Source organism: Crotalus tigris, unplaced genomic scaffold (assembly GCF_016545835.1).
Source record: "Crotalus tigris isolate CLP2741 ecotype Arizona unplaced genomic scaffold, ASM1654583v1 scf7180000018030.5226217, whole genome shotgun sequence".
Lineage (NCBI taxonomy): Eukaryota > Metazoa > Chordata > Lepidosauria > Squamata > Viperidae > Crotalus > Crotalus tigris.
Genome location: NW_024096786.1, coordinates 5,205,681 through 5,221,444, shown reverse-complemented (window position 1 = coordinate 5,221,444; position 15,764 = coordinate 5,205,681). Strand labels below are relative to the sequence as shown.

The 15,764-nt window shown below is 40.4% G+C and overlaps 1 protein-coding gene across 7 annotated transcripts in view; it reads left to right on the top strand.

Annotated features, from left to right (window-relative positions):
* The first annotated feature begins 330 nt into the window (after positions 1 to 330).
* The window catches only part of RMND1 (required for meiotic nuclear division 1 homolog), a 39,384-nt gene continuing 23,950 nt past the window's right edge, over positions 331 to 15,764 (top strand). Inside the window, exons 1-3 of one of the 7 annotated variants that reach the window (XM_039346918.1) lie at positions 331 to 522; positions 3,006 to 3,165; positions 8,060 to 8,547. In XM_039346918.1, the coding sequence (XP_039202852.1) occupies positions 8,074 to 8,547 (474 nt within the window). In that variant the 5' untranslated portion in view covers positions 331 to 522; positions 3,006 to 3,165; positions 8,060 to 8,073. Of the gene's footprint in view, positions 523 to 3,005; positions 3,166 to 8,059; positions 8,548 to 14,822; positions 14,929 to 15,764 lie in introns of those variants that run through there. The other 6 variants (XM_039346920.1, XM_039346921.1, XM_039346917.1 and 3 more) reach the window with 6 other exon arrangements.

Here is a 15,764-nt window from a genome sequence, read left to right as displayed (position 1 = left end):
TCCTCGTATTGTGGCACTCTACAATTCAACCTTCTCAATCCCAATGCTTTATTCCTGCCTCTTCTCTCCCCCCTCCTTCCCCTTTCCAAATTACAAGGAGCCGGCGAGAAGAAGAAACGCACCCCTTGATCTTGCCCGCAAGAGAAGCCGGTAACCCCACCAACTGCGGCGTCGCCATTTTAATCATTATGACCTCAGCCCCGCAGAGTCCGGTTGCGCAACTTCCCAAGCCAAACTCTCCTTCCTATTGGTCGGTGGCTCGGTGCGTATATACTGGTTAAAAAAAAAAGAGAGAGAGACACGGGGAGGCTGCGGGCGAGTGGAGGGAAGCCAGGCGGAAAAGCTACGTGAGGTCACCTGACGGCGAAGCGCGAGCTTTCTTCCGCGCTCTTGGGTGGGGGTGGATCCAAACAGAGGCGAGGCGGAGAACATGATTGGACGAAGCGAGCGCGTGGCGGACGGGGACGAAATCGGTGTGGCGTTTCGCCGATCTTAAGAGGCGAGAGCGGGATTGGCGGACAGGTAACGGAGCTGGAGCCCGGAGATATATATGAAGGAAACGCCTTTTTTCTGATGGGCTGCTTAGCTTCTCTTTTTCTGTTGGGATCAATATATGGCTAAAATGGAAGGGGGATGATTCCCCGCGCCCCCCACCCCGAGCCGTGGCTGCTTCCCTCTCACGATTAGAATCGGGAAGAGCTTTAGATTTTATTTAATCGGACATGGTCGAGTCAATTGCACCGTTTGCTAGTGGGTCTGCGCTTCCCAAGGAGATGAATTTTCAGAAAATAACATTTACGAAGTTTCTTCCTCCCTATAAATATCTGCCTGCAAAGGTTTTCGGGGTTGAGTTGGCCTCCCTTTTCAATACCTTTCGGCCAGGAGGTATTCAAGAGCTGTGAGGTTTAATTATAGCGTCAGCAAACTGACGGACGAAACAAAGCTAGATCGGTAGTAGGCAAGCTCGTGCCCTGCTGTTTTGAGGTTTGACTTTCTACCTGCAGTTGACAAGGCATTGTGAGCAATACAGTTTCGAACATCAAATTGTGATTCTAAATTCTTTGCCTGTTGAACTAAATGGGAACCCAGTTGGATGGTTTGGGCAGAGGTTTGGATGGGACTTAATCAAGCTTCCTTTAAAATGTGAGCTCAGAGAGGATAAGATGACACACTGTTCGGTATACTAGTTGTAGCCATTAATATAGTACAGCCCACTATGTTTTGTAGGTTATGTTACTCCAGTGGCTCTCAACCTTTTTAATGCCGCGACCCCCAACCGGTCGTAAGTCGAGGACTACTCAACCGGTCGTAAGTCAAGGGCTACTCAACTGGTGCAGAATTTTGGTGGGCTCAGCAGGGCAGAGACAGCCTGGACAATTTCTATTGGCTTTTGAAAGCCAATAGAATTAGACTCTATTCAAGAGAGTCTATTGTATTGGCTTTCAAAAGCCAATAGAATAAAAGGGAGTAGCACAGCTAAGGAAAAGGGGAAAAAAATGGCAGACTGCGTTGTTTGGCGACCTCCGTGAAATGGTCGTTCGACCCCAAATGGGGTCCCGACCCACAGGTTGAGAACCACTGTGTTACTCCCATAAGGTCTGCATTGAACAGTTCTTGAAACTCTTTCAGAATGCAGGCGTTAAACTATTGGTTTACTTTCATGTGGATCTATTTTTGATGACGCTAAACTATTGGTTTACTTTCATGTGGATCTATTGTTTATGAAAACATGTGACAGATTAAATATATCCCTGTAATATTGGACACCCCCCATACCATAGATTCTTAAAGTAGATCCTCAGATCTAATAAAAGTTACACTTTTTACTGAATGATCTGTGACTTGGCAACAGAATGTTTTTAGATAGAACATTCAACTTTGTGGATTGCTCAACTGAGAAAAATCTATTTTATGGCCTTATTCAATGCATTCTTCTATTAATGGAACAGCAAAAAAGCCTAATTTTAAGAACATGCTCAGTTTTTTTGTAAAATATTCTTTTGGATAATTAGCCTCAAACTGTTAGGGCAACGCTATTCAAAACAATATGATTAGCCAATCCCTGTACCTGAGAACAAGCCACTTATAGGACTTCAGTATTGTTGAGATTCATTTAACATTTATTCAGTTCTTTACTGCTTCCAAACTTTGATCCAGAATGAGAGTAGTTCATTTGGGTGTAGAATAATTCAATTAACTTATTTAATTGTGCATTTTATCTACTGCATTGGTTCTGACTATCGCTGTGTACAGGTGCTACCGTACTACAGGCAATAATACTAAAACTTCCAAAAATCCTCTAGAAAAGTGACCTCTTTATACAAAGGTCATGACACTGGGAGTTATCCTTGGGGAGGTTGTTGGGGGGGGAATTCCCACAGCATCTTCAATATCTCCCAGAAATGCACCAATGAACTTGCAAAAGTGGAAATTGGCACCTTGATTTACATCCAGAAGTGTATGAATAACAAGTAGCTTCACAGCAGTGATGTAATATGCTAGTAATGTGATTGCCTAGTAAGCATATGGAGTGCTGTTTTTACACTAGTTGAAGTTTCTGAGCTGTCTTTAAGGGCAGCTCCATGTAAAGTCAATTACAATAATCTCTGCAACAAAGGGCATGAGAAATTGTTTGCAGTGCAATGAGCTGAGGCCCTCCTGACCATCTGCTCTTTTAGTAAGAACTGAAAGTCCAGAAGGACCCAAGACTGCAAGTATTTCTCTCTGTACTAAACCCTTTTAGGGTCATGGTTAGTATTGTCTTGCAATTAGTAGGTTTCTAAATCAACAGCTCCTCCATCTTCTTTGGGTTGAGCCTGAGCTCATCTTTTCCCATCCAGACATCAAATGAGAACATCTGGCTGTGGGTTGGAGATGGAGATACATAACAGACTTCATCTATCTATTGATGATCTCTTATCATGAAATTAATGATGACTTCCTCAGCAGTTTCATGTATATATTAAGCAGGATAGGATAAAGAATAAAACTCTGTTTTATAACAGAGACCAAGAGTCCAGCCTCTCTTTCCCTACACTGATTGGCTCAACTCAGGAAAGAAAGAAAACAAAGAATAAGCATGGGTAACGGGACTGAAGGCTGCTGTGAGGTCCAGCAGTACAAGGACGGTCACGCTCCTCCCTACAAGTCCTACAAAAGTTAACTGTGAGTACAACTAGTGGTGTTTCCATTCTATGTCGAGGCCGGAATCCAGACTACCACAGGTCCAGATAATCCAAAAATGACTACTTTGCTCCAAGTACTCATTAGAAAAATGGATAGTTGGGTTTGTTATGGATATGTAGTCCACATGATGAAGTATCTGTCATAACTGAAGACTGCAGATACCTTAAATCAAGAAAATACTGATGAAGTGCTTTAGAGATAGGAAGAAATATGCAAAATGAATTTTCTAAATAGGAGATTGAAAGCTGTGGCTTATGAGATAACTTTCTCTGGAATAATTTTTGTACCATACTCAGGACCAACAAGATAACTACATTTGACAAATCTAAGTATATGGACAAGTACCAGTAGTACTATAGGGAGAGGAGATTAAATTTTTATACAAGGAAATATTTTGGGTCATGTTGGTCCTGAACATGGGTTAAAGGGAATGGATTCCGTTGAATTAAGATGGTATAACACTATTGGCGTTTAACCTCAGAAAGATGCAGCATCTTTTAACCTAAACCTATTATAAGATATTGCAGTTTGTGTAAGATAGGTTTTCAGCCAACAACATGGCATCATCTATGGATAGGTGCATATACATAGATATCTCCACTAACACACTTCTGGCTTCAAGTATCCCTTATACTATATATTTGTTCACAAATAAATCAAACAGCTAAAAAGGTTTTACTTCCTCGTTTGAGGGACTGTCTCTTCATGGTTATATCTAGCCATCATCTCAGGATTGACAGGAGAAACATGGTACAGGTGCCATCTATGAAAGAGTATAATCTAGTAGGTATGAAATAATATCATCTAGCAGAAACAGGACGAAGCATTTCTGCTGGGGTACCTGTCCTTTGGAATACCATTCCCCCAAAACTTAGATTGGCCCAGACCCCCCACCTCCAGCCTTTAGGAAGGCCATGAAGATATGACTTTTCTACTGTGCTTAGTATTCCAGTAATGGTGGGGAATGTTTACAGTGCCTGTGTTAAACTGACACAAGGATGGATTGCTGCTCACCATGGTTATTTTTAAGTGATTATTGATGGCTTTATATGCTGTATATTTGTTTTTAACTAGTTTTTATTAGAGTCTTGGTTTTTTATTTATTGTGTGTTATTCAGGTGAGATGGAGCATATAGAATGAATGGATGAATGAATGAATGATACATCAATCTCACCTGATTTAGCAGTTTACATTCTAGGGACATTTTTGCAAAATATTTCACAGTTCAAGATTGGTCACCTGACTATGTTGTCTTTAAAACAGTAAATATGTAGTAAACTTCTTTTCTCATTAACCTACTGAGGAGCATATTCAGACTGTTCTTGAAAATATTGCTCATTGTCATTTCCTGTACCCTTTCATTTGGAATTCTGCAAGTATTACTTTCCAGTATTACATAACAATTTTGTTTATAGTTTTTGCATCAATTCTTCCTACTTTTCCCTTTGGAAGAATGCTATTACTATTCCTCTATACAGTTATTATGCCGCAAACAAGTTACATAATGGCCATATTTAAATTTTTTGCCAGCTAAACCATGTATATCATGGGTCCCCAACCCCCGGTCGGTGGGCCAGTACTGGGTCATGGCATACCAGCAACCGGTCCGCACAAACAAGCAAAACCCCATCTGCCGGATGCAGGCAGCACACAAAACCATACTCCATCCGGTCCGTGGAAAAACCTCTCTCCACAGAATTGGTGCCCCAAAGGTTAGGGACCTTTGATGTATACTATGCTTAAAAACTTGATTTTTTTTAACATTCTCATAAATGTAATTTCATTCTTATAATTTCCTTCCTTGGTGCTAACATTTAAAGCGCTCATTCCAATATTACTTTTTTGTATATTGTTAGCACTCCTTTATATTATTTTATATAACTTTATATTATAACTCTATCATTTTATCATTAGTACTCCCATACATTCTTTTGTATTTATAGTATATTATAATAACTTTATATTATACATTTTATTATACATGATATTGTTTACCATGTGTATATTTGAATAGACTTGTGTTTAATCTACATTTGGAAGAAATAGACATTTTCTAAGCAGCTATTTTTAAACAGCCTTAAACAGCATCTATGGTTATTACAGCTATTTGCAGTTCCCCGTGGTCATGTGATCATGATTTACATCGCTTTTACTGGAAACTGGTTTTATTTCCAGTTTCTGGCAAAAGCGATCCTATATAGAACAATGGATTCACTTAATGACAGCGGCATTTGCTTTATGACCATAGCTTTTGCTTAACAATCACTGCAAAAAAGATAAAATTAGGTGTGGTTACATAGTGGCCCGCTTTACAATCAATGCGACTTACGATCAAAACTATGGGTTCAATTATGGTCATAAGTTGGGAACTAATTTTGGTTGGTTTCCATCCGTTGCTTCTTGTACTGCCTTCAGGTGCTTTGGAGAATAGCTTGACTCCCTCTTCTTTGCGGCAGCCCCTGAGATATTGGAATACTGCTATCATGTCCCCCCACGCCCTTCTCTTCATTAAACTAGACCAGTGGTTCTCAACCTGTGGGTCGGGACCCCATTTGGGGTCGAACGACCATTTCACGGGGGTCGCCAAACAACGCAGTCCGCCATTTTTTTCCCCTTTTCCTTAGCTGTGCTACTCCCTTCTATTCTATTGGCTTTTGAAAGCCAATAGAATAGACTCTCTTGAATAGAGTCTAATTCTATTGGCTTTCAAAAGCCAATAGGAATTGTCCAGGCTGTCTCTGCCCTGCTGAGCCCGCCAAAAGTCCCATTCTGCAAACGGTGCTGCACCAGTTGAGTAGTCCTCGACTTACGACCGGTTGAGTAGTCCTCGACTTACGACCGGTTGGGGGTCGCGGCATTAAAAAGATTGAGAACCACTGAACTAGACAGACCCAATTCCAGCAACTGTTCCTTATATGATTAGTCCCCTAATCATCTTTGTTGCTCTTCTCTGTACTCTTTATAGAGTCTTAACATCTTTTTTACATCGTGGTGACCAAAACTGGATACAGTATTTCAAGTGTGGCCTTACCAAGGCATTGTAAAGTGGTATTAACACTTCACATGATCTTGATTCTATCCCTCTGCTAATGCAGCCTAGCACTGTGTTGGCTCATATTTAAGTGATTGTCCACTAGGACTCCAGGATCCCTCTCACAGTTGCTATTATTGAGCAAGGTACCACCTATACCACAGGTCGGCAACCTGCGGCTCCGGAGCCGCATACAGCTCTTTGAGCCTTCCCCTGTGGCTCCCAGCCTCCTCTGCCTTTGCAGAGAGAGACAGAGACAGAGAGAGGCAATTGCGCTTCCCTGCTTCTCTCTCTCTCTCTCTCTCTCTCTCACTCTCACTCACTCACTCACTCACTGTGTGTGTGTGTGTTTGTGTGTGTAGGTGTAAAAGAGAATGCACTCACAGTGTTCTCCAAGGATCTGAAAAACTTACTGGGCGGAGCTCCTCCTTTTGCTGCGTCTCTGCAGGAAGCAGGAAGCAGGAAGGGCAGGAGAGAGCTGGCTAGCCCAGTTAGGCTGACTCAGGAATTCTGGGAGTTGAAGTCCATGAGTCATAAAAGAAACGAGGTTGCCTACCCCTGAGTTGTTGGACAACAGCTTGAAGCTTGCCAGGTGAGCAGCAGATAGGAGGGGGGGGGGAAAGAGAGAGGGAGGGAGAGAGAGAGAGAAAGAAAGAGTGGGGGGAGAGGAGTGGCAGACCAAGGGCAGATAGAGAGGGAGGGAGAGAGAGAGACACACACAGAGAGAGAGACCCTTTTGACATCTAAAATGAAGATAACACTGCAAATATCCTTTTTTTACCTGTGTGTGTATGTAATTTTATTCTCTTAAAGCATTCTCTTGGTGATCATTGTTTTAATAGTATGGATATTCCCAAAAGTCATATTTTTATTTTTAATGTGTGTGTGCATGTGTGTGTGTGTGTGTGTGTGTGTGTGTATACATACATACATACACATACACACACACACACACATACATACATACATACATATGTAGGTCAGAAAACAAATATATACATATATATATATACATACATACACACAAACACACACACACACACCTATAATAAAGGTAAAAAAGGATATATGCAGTGTTATCTTAATTTTAGATATCAAAAGGATTTTGCGGCTCCCGGTGTTTTGTTTTTGGTGGGAAACGGGTCCAAGTGGCTCTTTGAGTGTTTTGGGTTGCCTGCCCCTGACCTATGCTATATCTATGGATTTAGTTTTTCTTGCCTAAATGTAGAACTTTACTTTTTTCACCACTGAATTTCATTTTGTTAGATAGTGCCCAATGTTCAAGTCTGTCAAGATCCTTCTGTATCGTAATCCTATCTTCTGGAGTGTTGGCTATTCCTGCCAGCTTGGTATCATCTGCAAATTTGATGAGTTCCCCATCTATCCCCTCATCCAAATCATTGATGAAGATGTTGAAGAGCACTGGACCCAGAATAGAGCCCTGGGGCACCCCACTACATACTTCAATAATAATAATAATAATAATAATAATAATAATTAGAAGGGACCTTGGAGGTCATTTAGTCCAACCCCCTATACCATTTCGGACAAATGGCTGTCCAGTCTCTTCTTAAAAACTTCCAGTGTTGGAGCATTCACTGCTTCTGGAGGCAGGTTGTTCCCACTGATTAATTATTCTAACTGTCAGGAATTTTTTTCTTAGTTCTAGGTTGCTTCTCTCCTTAATTAGTTTCCTTGCTGGCTTCTTTAAAACTGAGATTACAAATACAAACTGACTATAATAATTATTTTTTGTAAGATGCTCTGCCCACTTCTTTTGTAAACTTTTAATATTTTTTTTCCTTTTTAGAAAATTAATGTCCTGTAACTCTCTTCTTTAGGTCTCAATGAAAAGATGGCAGTGAAACTATTGGGATTCCTGGCTAGATCTTCACATATAATAAGCCAGTGCCAATGCTTCCCTACATATGGATATTTAGCATCAAGCAACAACTTACTATCAGTAAATAAATATCTCAGGCAACACATCCCAGAGGCAACTTCTTCTAATTTTACTAGCAATTGCATGGACATTTCAAACTGGTTTAGTCCACAAACTACTATTAGTGCTGCAGCAAAAATTATCAATTACTTGACCACGGATGCTTGTCCTTCATCCAGAGAACTTCATCCTCTTAAAGCTTCAATTTTTAAGCACAAATTAAAACATAGAAGAACACCTACTGAAATACTAAATAGACATTACTCAGTTTCATCACCTAGCAAAATTCAACTGAAACCAGATATTGTACCAGTTAAGCGTCTACCAAAAGCATCAAGGACAAAGCAGCCATCAAGAGCTAATCTGCCACTACCATCTGAAGCTAAGGTAATCTGAATTCAGGAAGGCATTTTATGCACCTAATGAAATAGCCTGTAATCCACAAGCCTTTATGCTACACTGAATACATTATGCTTTGAACTACTAAAAGATGCTATTGTTTTTGTCACAGTGATGAGGCTTGATTCTTTTTAATAAGCTCCTTGTGCCTCATGCTAGATGTTTTGTTTGCTTGTTGTTTTTTTTTTGTCCCTTTGCGACAGTGTTGACTCCTGGAGGCTACCTAGACCAGGGGTCCCCAAACTATGGTCCGCGGCCCGAGACCGGGCTGTGGGCTCTTGGCCAGCAGGCCACAGAAACGGCTGGTGCGCGCACACATGGGCATGCATTTCCCCTGCGGTCCTGTTTGCAAATGTGCGCAGGCATGCTAGTGCGGGGCGGGGCTGGTGTCCGCAGCCTGTTTGCTCATGCACTGCTAGCCCAGCCAGTTTGCGCAGCCCGTTCGCACCTGCGGGAACGGGCCACTAGCTGCCATGGGGGATGCACAGCTGTTCGCGCATGCACACGGCACCAGCACATGCTGCATGTGTGAACGGGGCTGCTAGTGCCACGCCAATGTGCATGGCCCCATGTGTGCGCGCATGCACACCAATTTTGGAGCTGCTCTCCTTCCCTCCGGTCCTCGAGCCCGGAAAAGTTGGAGACCTCTGGCCTAGACAAGTCCCTGCAGTTTTCTTGGCAAATTTCAGTGGTTTGCCATTGTCTCCTTTCTGGGCTGAAAATAAGAGAATTGATCATGGTCACCCAGCTGACTTGGGACTAAAAGTGGGACTGGAACTCACAATCTCCCAATTTCTAGCCAAGTGCCTTAACCACTACACTAAACTGGTTCTCCATGCTGTTATTTCTGTTTTATTTTTTGATGGAGAGAGTTCAGGTCATTTGTTTCTGAACAGAAGGATAACTATAATAATAATTATAGTAAAGTTGGAAGGGACCTTGGAGGTCATCTAGTCCAACCCCCTGCTCGGGCAGGAAACCCTACACCATTTCGGACAAATGGCTGTCCAGTCTCTTCTTAAAAACTTCCAGTGTTGGAGCATTTACTGCTTCTGGAGGCAAGCTGTTCCACTGATTAATTGTTCTCACTGTCAGGAAGTTTCTCCTTAGTTCTAGGTTGCTTCTCTCCTTGATTAGTTTCCACCCGTTGCTTCTTGTCCTGCCTTCAGGTGCTTTGGAAAAATAGCTTAATTCCCTCTTCTTTATGGCAGCCCCTGAGATATTGGAATACTGCTATCATGTCCCCCCTTGTCCTTCTCTTCGTTAAACTAGACATACCCAATTCTCGCAACCGTTCCTTATATGTTTTAGCCTCCAGTCCCCTAATCATCTTTGTTGCTCTTCTCTGTACTCTTTCTAGAGTCTCAACATCTTTTTTACATCGTGGTGACCAAAACTGGATGCAGTATTCCAAGTGTGGCCTTACCAAGGCATTGTAAAGTGGTATTAATACTTCACGTGATCTTGATTCTATCCCTCTGTTAATGCAGCCTAGCACTGTGTTGGCCTTTTTGGCAGCTGCAGCACACTGCTGGCTCATATTTAGGTGATTGTCTACTAGGACTCCGAGGTCCCTCTCACAGTTACTACTATTGAGCATGGTGCCACCTATGCTGTACTTGTGCATTTGGTTTTTCTTGCCTAAATGTAGAACCTTGCTTTTTTCACCATTGAATTTCATTTTGTTAGTTAGTGCCCAGTGTTCAAGTCTGTCCAGATCCTTCTGTACCTGAAGCCTGTCTTCTGGAGTGTTGGCTATTCCTGCCAGCTTGGTGTCATCTGCAAATTTGATGAGTTCCCCATCTATCCCTTCATCCAAATCGTTGATGAAGATGTTGAAGAGTACTGGGCCCAGAACAGAGCCCTGGGGCACCCCACTACACACTTCCCTCCATATAGATGCAGTTCCATTGAGGACCACTCGCTGAGTACGGCCGGTCAGCCAGCTACGGATCCATCTGGTGGTGGTTCTGTCTACCCCACATTTTTCTATCTTGTCAAGTAGTAGGTTGTGATCTACTTTATCAAATGCCTTACTGAAGTCCAAGTAAATTATGTCCACAGCATTCCTCTGATCCACTAATTTTGTCACTTGGTCAAAGAATGCAATAAGATTTGTCTGGCATGATCTATTTTTGACAAACCCATGTTGGCTTTTAGTAATGACTTTGTTTGCCTCTAGGTGTTCGTTGATTCGTTGTTTGATTATCTTTTCCAGGATCTTCCCAGGTATTGAGGTCAGGCTGATAGGTCTGTAATTTCCTGGATCCATTTTTTTTCCTTTTTTGAGGATGGGAACTACATCAGCTCTTTTCCAGTCCTCTGGTAGTTCCCCTGTGTTCCAGGATCTTTGAAAAATATAGTTCAGTGGCTCCGATATCACATCTGCCAGTTCCTTGAGAACTCTGGGGTGTAATCCATCTGGTCCTGGCGATTTGAACTCATCTAGGCTGGACAGGTGCTCCCTAACCATTTTCTTGCCTATCTTAACTTGTGTTTCTGTTTTGTTTTTTATGGCACTATTTTTGATAGGTTGGTCTGTTTTTTCCCTTTGTGTAAAGACAGATGCAAAAAATGAGTTAAATAGTTCTGCTTTCTCCCTGTTGCTTGTCACCTTCTTGCCACTTCCACCCACTAATGGACCAATCATTTCCTTCACTTTTTTCTTGTTTTTTACATGTTGAAAGAAGCTTTTTTTGTTATTTTTGACTTTGGTCGCAAGCCTTAGTTCATTTTGAGCCTTGGCTTTCTTCACTTCATCTTTGCAGGCTCGGGCTATTTGCTGATATTCTGACTTAGTTATGTTCCCCTCTTTCCACTTTCTGTACTTGTCCTTTTTATCTTTCAATTTGTCAGAGAGTTCTTTATGCAGCCATGCTGGTTTCTTTTGAGAGCTGTTATTTTTCCTCTTTGTTGGTATTGTGCTAGACTGTGCTTTTATTATCTCATTTTTCAAAATTTCCCAAGCTTCTTGAGTTGTTTTCCCCTTGAGGATTCTCATCCATGGAATCCTTCCCAAGCCCTCTCTAAGTTTATTGAAATTAGCTCTCTTGAAGTCCAAGACTCTAGTTTGACTGTGTTCTATTGGTTGTGCTTCTATAATGTTGAATTCTAATATTGCATGATCACTTCCTCCCAGGGTTCCTATGGCTTCAACACCGTCTATCATTTCATCTCTGTTAGTGAGAATTAGATCCAAAATGGCTAATCCCCTAGTTCCCTTCTCTACTTTTTGGGAGACAAAGTTGTCTGCTAGGTTTGCCAGGAACCTGTTTGATCTTCCACTTGGTGCGGAGTTTGTCTCCCAGTTGATGTCAGGGTAGTTAAAGTCCCCCATTACTATTGTGGTGTGCTTCCTACATACCTTAGTTAGCTGACTAGCAAAAAGTTCATCTATTTCCTCTGTTTGGTTGGGTGGTCTGTAGTATACACCTATGGCAATGTCATTTCCCCCCCTTTTATATTGACCCAAATGCATTCAAGACAGTTTTTATCATTGTTGTACTCTATTTCTGTGGAGATGTAGTTATTTCTTATATAGAGAGCAACTCCACCTCCTCTTTTATTTGGTCTGTTTCTTTTAAATAATTTAAATCCCTCTAGCTGTGTGTTCCATGTGTGAGTTTCATCCCACCATGTTTCCGTAATGGCAACAATATCGTATCTGCCCTCGTTAACCTGAATTTCTAGTTCACCCTGTTTGCTGTTCATACTCTGTGCATTGGTGTATAAACATTTGAGTCCTTTGTGGGTGGCCCTGTGTTTCCTTTCTACATAACCTGTGTGGTGCCTGAGTTCCCCTATTGTCTTACCACCTATTTGGTTAGTGCACTTTATGTGGCACTCGCTATTAGAGGCTTCATTTTGATTGGTAGCAAGGTTGGTATTCTTGTCCACACACACATCTATGCTACATGCACTGATAGCCCTATAGTTTTTAAATTGCCGGGGACAGGGTTGTTCCGTATCAATTAACTCCCTGTCCCCGCTGTTTAGTTTAAATTTCCCTCCAGAAAATCTGTGAATTTATAGCCGAGTAACTCAGTCCCTTTTTTTGATGGATGCAAACCATCTCTTTTGTACATCTTTTGATTGGACCAGCTACTGACATCGTGACTAATATATCCGAAGCCTTCCCCTTTACACCACTCCTTTAGCCACATATTGAATTGTGCTATGCGCTGGCCTTTTCCGTTTTGCTCCTTATACACTGGTAAAACCTCTGAGAAAGTAAGCCTACAGCCTATTCTGCTAAGTTCCTTCCCCAAGCTCTGGAAATCATTCTGCACAGAGAGTACATCTTTTTGGGACAGATCATTAGTGCCAAGATGTACAATAGCCTCCACATCACAGTCCTTGCTGCCATTCTTGATTATTTTAGAAATACGCTTCTTGTCCCTACTCTTAGATATAATTTGAGATGAGGATTTGAATAAATGCAATGAGCTATACTAATCTATGGTCATAATGAAGATTATTAGATTTGCAGTGGGAAACTATAAATAGAGCTAATGGTGAATTTGGAGACAAAAATATAAGTATTTGTTTCACTAGCAGTGTTCCAAAATTTTAGGATATATTTAGGGAAAGAATCTGATTTTTCTAATTCTATATGTTAATCATTGCAAAATAATGATTAAGTTGAATTGTGTGTTTTGTCTGTTTTAGTGGCTTTTTCAGAATCTTTTTATTCTTCATTGATGAAATAATTTTTTTGTACCAGTAACTGAACTGTATTACGCGCTAAAAGTACTGTAATCTTACTAATAATTCCAGAATAATGTTCTTAAAGTTGTCATTGAGTTAAAAGACAGTTATATATATTAGTACAAATATTATCTCTCTGGTATACTTGAACAGGAATAATCCAAAGAAAATTCTTGACTGATACAAATAATCCATTTATGTTTACATAGCTTAGAGTTGAGGACTTCCTGTATTATAAGTGAATAGGTTTTCACACTGAAAGGTTTTAACACTGAAAGCTTTCCCATTCTCTATCCCTTTAAGGTTAAATAATGTATATATTGTAGGGTGTATTATGCCAATAACTAATATAACTCTCTCCAATGGCTTGCTCTGTTTATATTTATACTACAGTCTCATATTAAGAATGAAACTATTGAGGGATGCTTTCACAATTGTTACATGGGAAATTATTTCTACATTTCTCTGCACGATTAACAGTGCAGTGATGCTAATAAAGAAAATACATTGCATTTAGAAAAACACTGAAACTTAGGAGGGAAAAGCTTTTGTAGGTATAATTTTGCTGTGAGGGCTTCCCCCCCCCCCATATTAATAATATAAATTTCAGGGTTGAAAGAATAAAAGTTATTTTGAGTAAAAATTGCCACATGGAAAAATCTTTTGCCTGATAAGTACATTGACTTAAAATAAAACATGTGCGATTTGAAACATAAATTTATTCTTTTTACTGAAGAGGAGCACCACCTGCTGGAAATCAAGAGTGCCTGGGGGAAAAGTGTTATTTTTGCAAAGGCAAGAGTTGATCTTTAGGGACACTCTAGAAAATAAAATACAAATCTAAGATCTCACACTAGGGAGAGTTTTTAAAAAAATCTCTGGGGAATATAAAGTTCAATGTCTACTATTATGTGAAATAAGGAGAATTTAACCTCTTTTTGAACATGAGTCTTTTGTCTTTTAGGGCTGTGGTTCCCAACCTTTCCTGGCAACAGGAGAAGGGAGAGGGGATGGTTTCTCATGTGCATCTGCTGCTTGCACAAATAGAGGTTTGCACGCTTGTGTATGCACCTGTTTGCGCAACCTGGTTCCCACAGGCTGCTGACTGGATCGGGACTGCGACTGGGGGGTTTGGGACTCCTGTTTTAGGGAATAAGAGGCCAAACAGGATCACATCTTGAGTATTGGCCTTTAACAAAACATCTCAATGTCAAAGATAGATGTTGGAACTAAACTCAGAGCAGTTAGCCAAACTACATTTGCATGGATAGTGTAGTAGTGTGAAGCCTGTAATGAATATATAAGATATATAATCTTCCAAAGAACTAGTTTTTGAACTTGCTTAGCAGATCCAGAGGAGATATTTGTCTATTCTTTATATCAGTGAAGCAAGTTTGAAACTTTTCAAGTGTAAGACTTTTGAAAAACAACAACTATAGTTCTATGCAGAATTTTAGCCACCTAGTGGCAAATGCTAACAATGAGTTTATGTAGCACTCTAGCAATTCTAGTGAGGCAACTGTTTTCTAAAGGAACTTCTGTTCTTTTTGGCATAGGATGTAATGCAGTGTATAGCCTTTGCAACAGCAGATGCCTATCATCTTGGTAATCTGTGCCTTGACCTGGTCTCATCTGGATATGTTGAAATCACATTACCTAGAGGTAGAGCTCTGAACAATTATTTCAAGTAGATCATTTATTCTTTATTGATGCTTTTTCAGATATACATCATCAGACAGCTTTTGTACAAATGCTTTCTTTATAGAAATGTTGCTTAACACTTAAGTAGGTACTAACTTTTACTTCAAATAAATAAGTGAATAATTGGTGTAGAAGTACATCTACAGAAGTGTTTGTGCATGGTCTGCTGTAAGGCCATCTTTCTTCCCAAATTTGGGCTCTTAATTTTCTGGCTTAAGGAATTAAAAAGTGCATGGAGTTTAAACGAAAACTGTTTAAGGATATCATGTGGCGGTCACACATTATAAAGTAACTCTATATCATACATGCATTAATACCTTTGGATTAATAAGCTAGGAAAGGAGCTAACATAGGACCACACAAAGCACACCCATGAAATAATGACTTATTGCATATAATGTATTTAATACCATTAATACATGAAAACCTTTAATTGTGCAATTTGACAACTCCTAATGATTTTTACTGCAAAGAAAAACCACTTTTTAGCTTAAACATTCCTTTTCAGATGATAGTCTGTATTACTATGTAATTTCTAAAGAGAATCTTGAGGTCACCAAATTTATGAAATTTGCCTCATTCAAATTGTAGAGATGGGAAGAGTGAACAGAGCTGACAGATGAATAACAGGGCTATAAAGAGTTGGAGAAACTCTTTTTGCCAGTAATTTGTTTACCTATCATTAAGGCTTTGTGAAGGCTTTAATAGCAATTCTTCCTGTTTGCAGGCCACTATCATTTTTTTCATTGTATAGCATAGCAAAATGCAACTGAATAAAATGAAAGACTGCACGTATC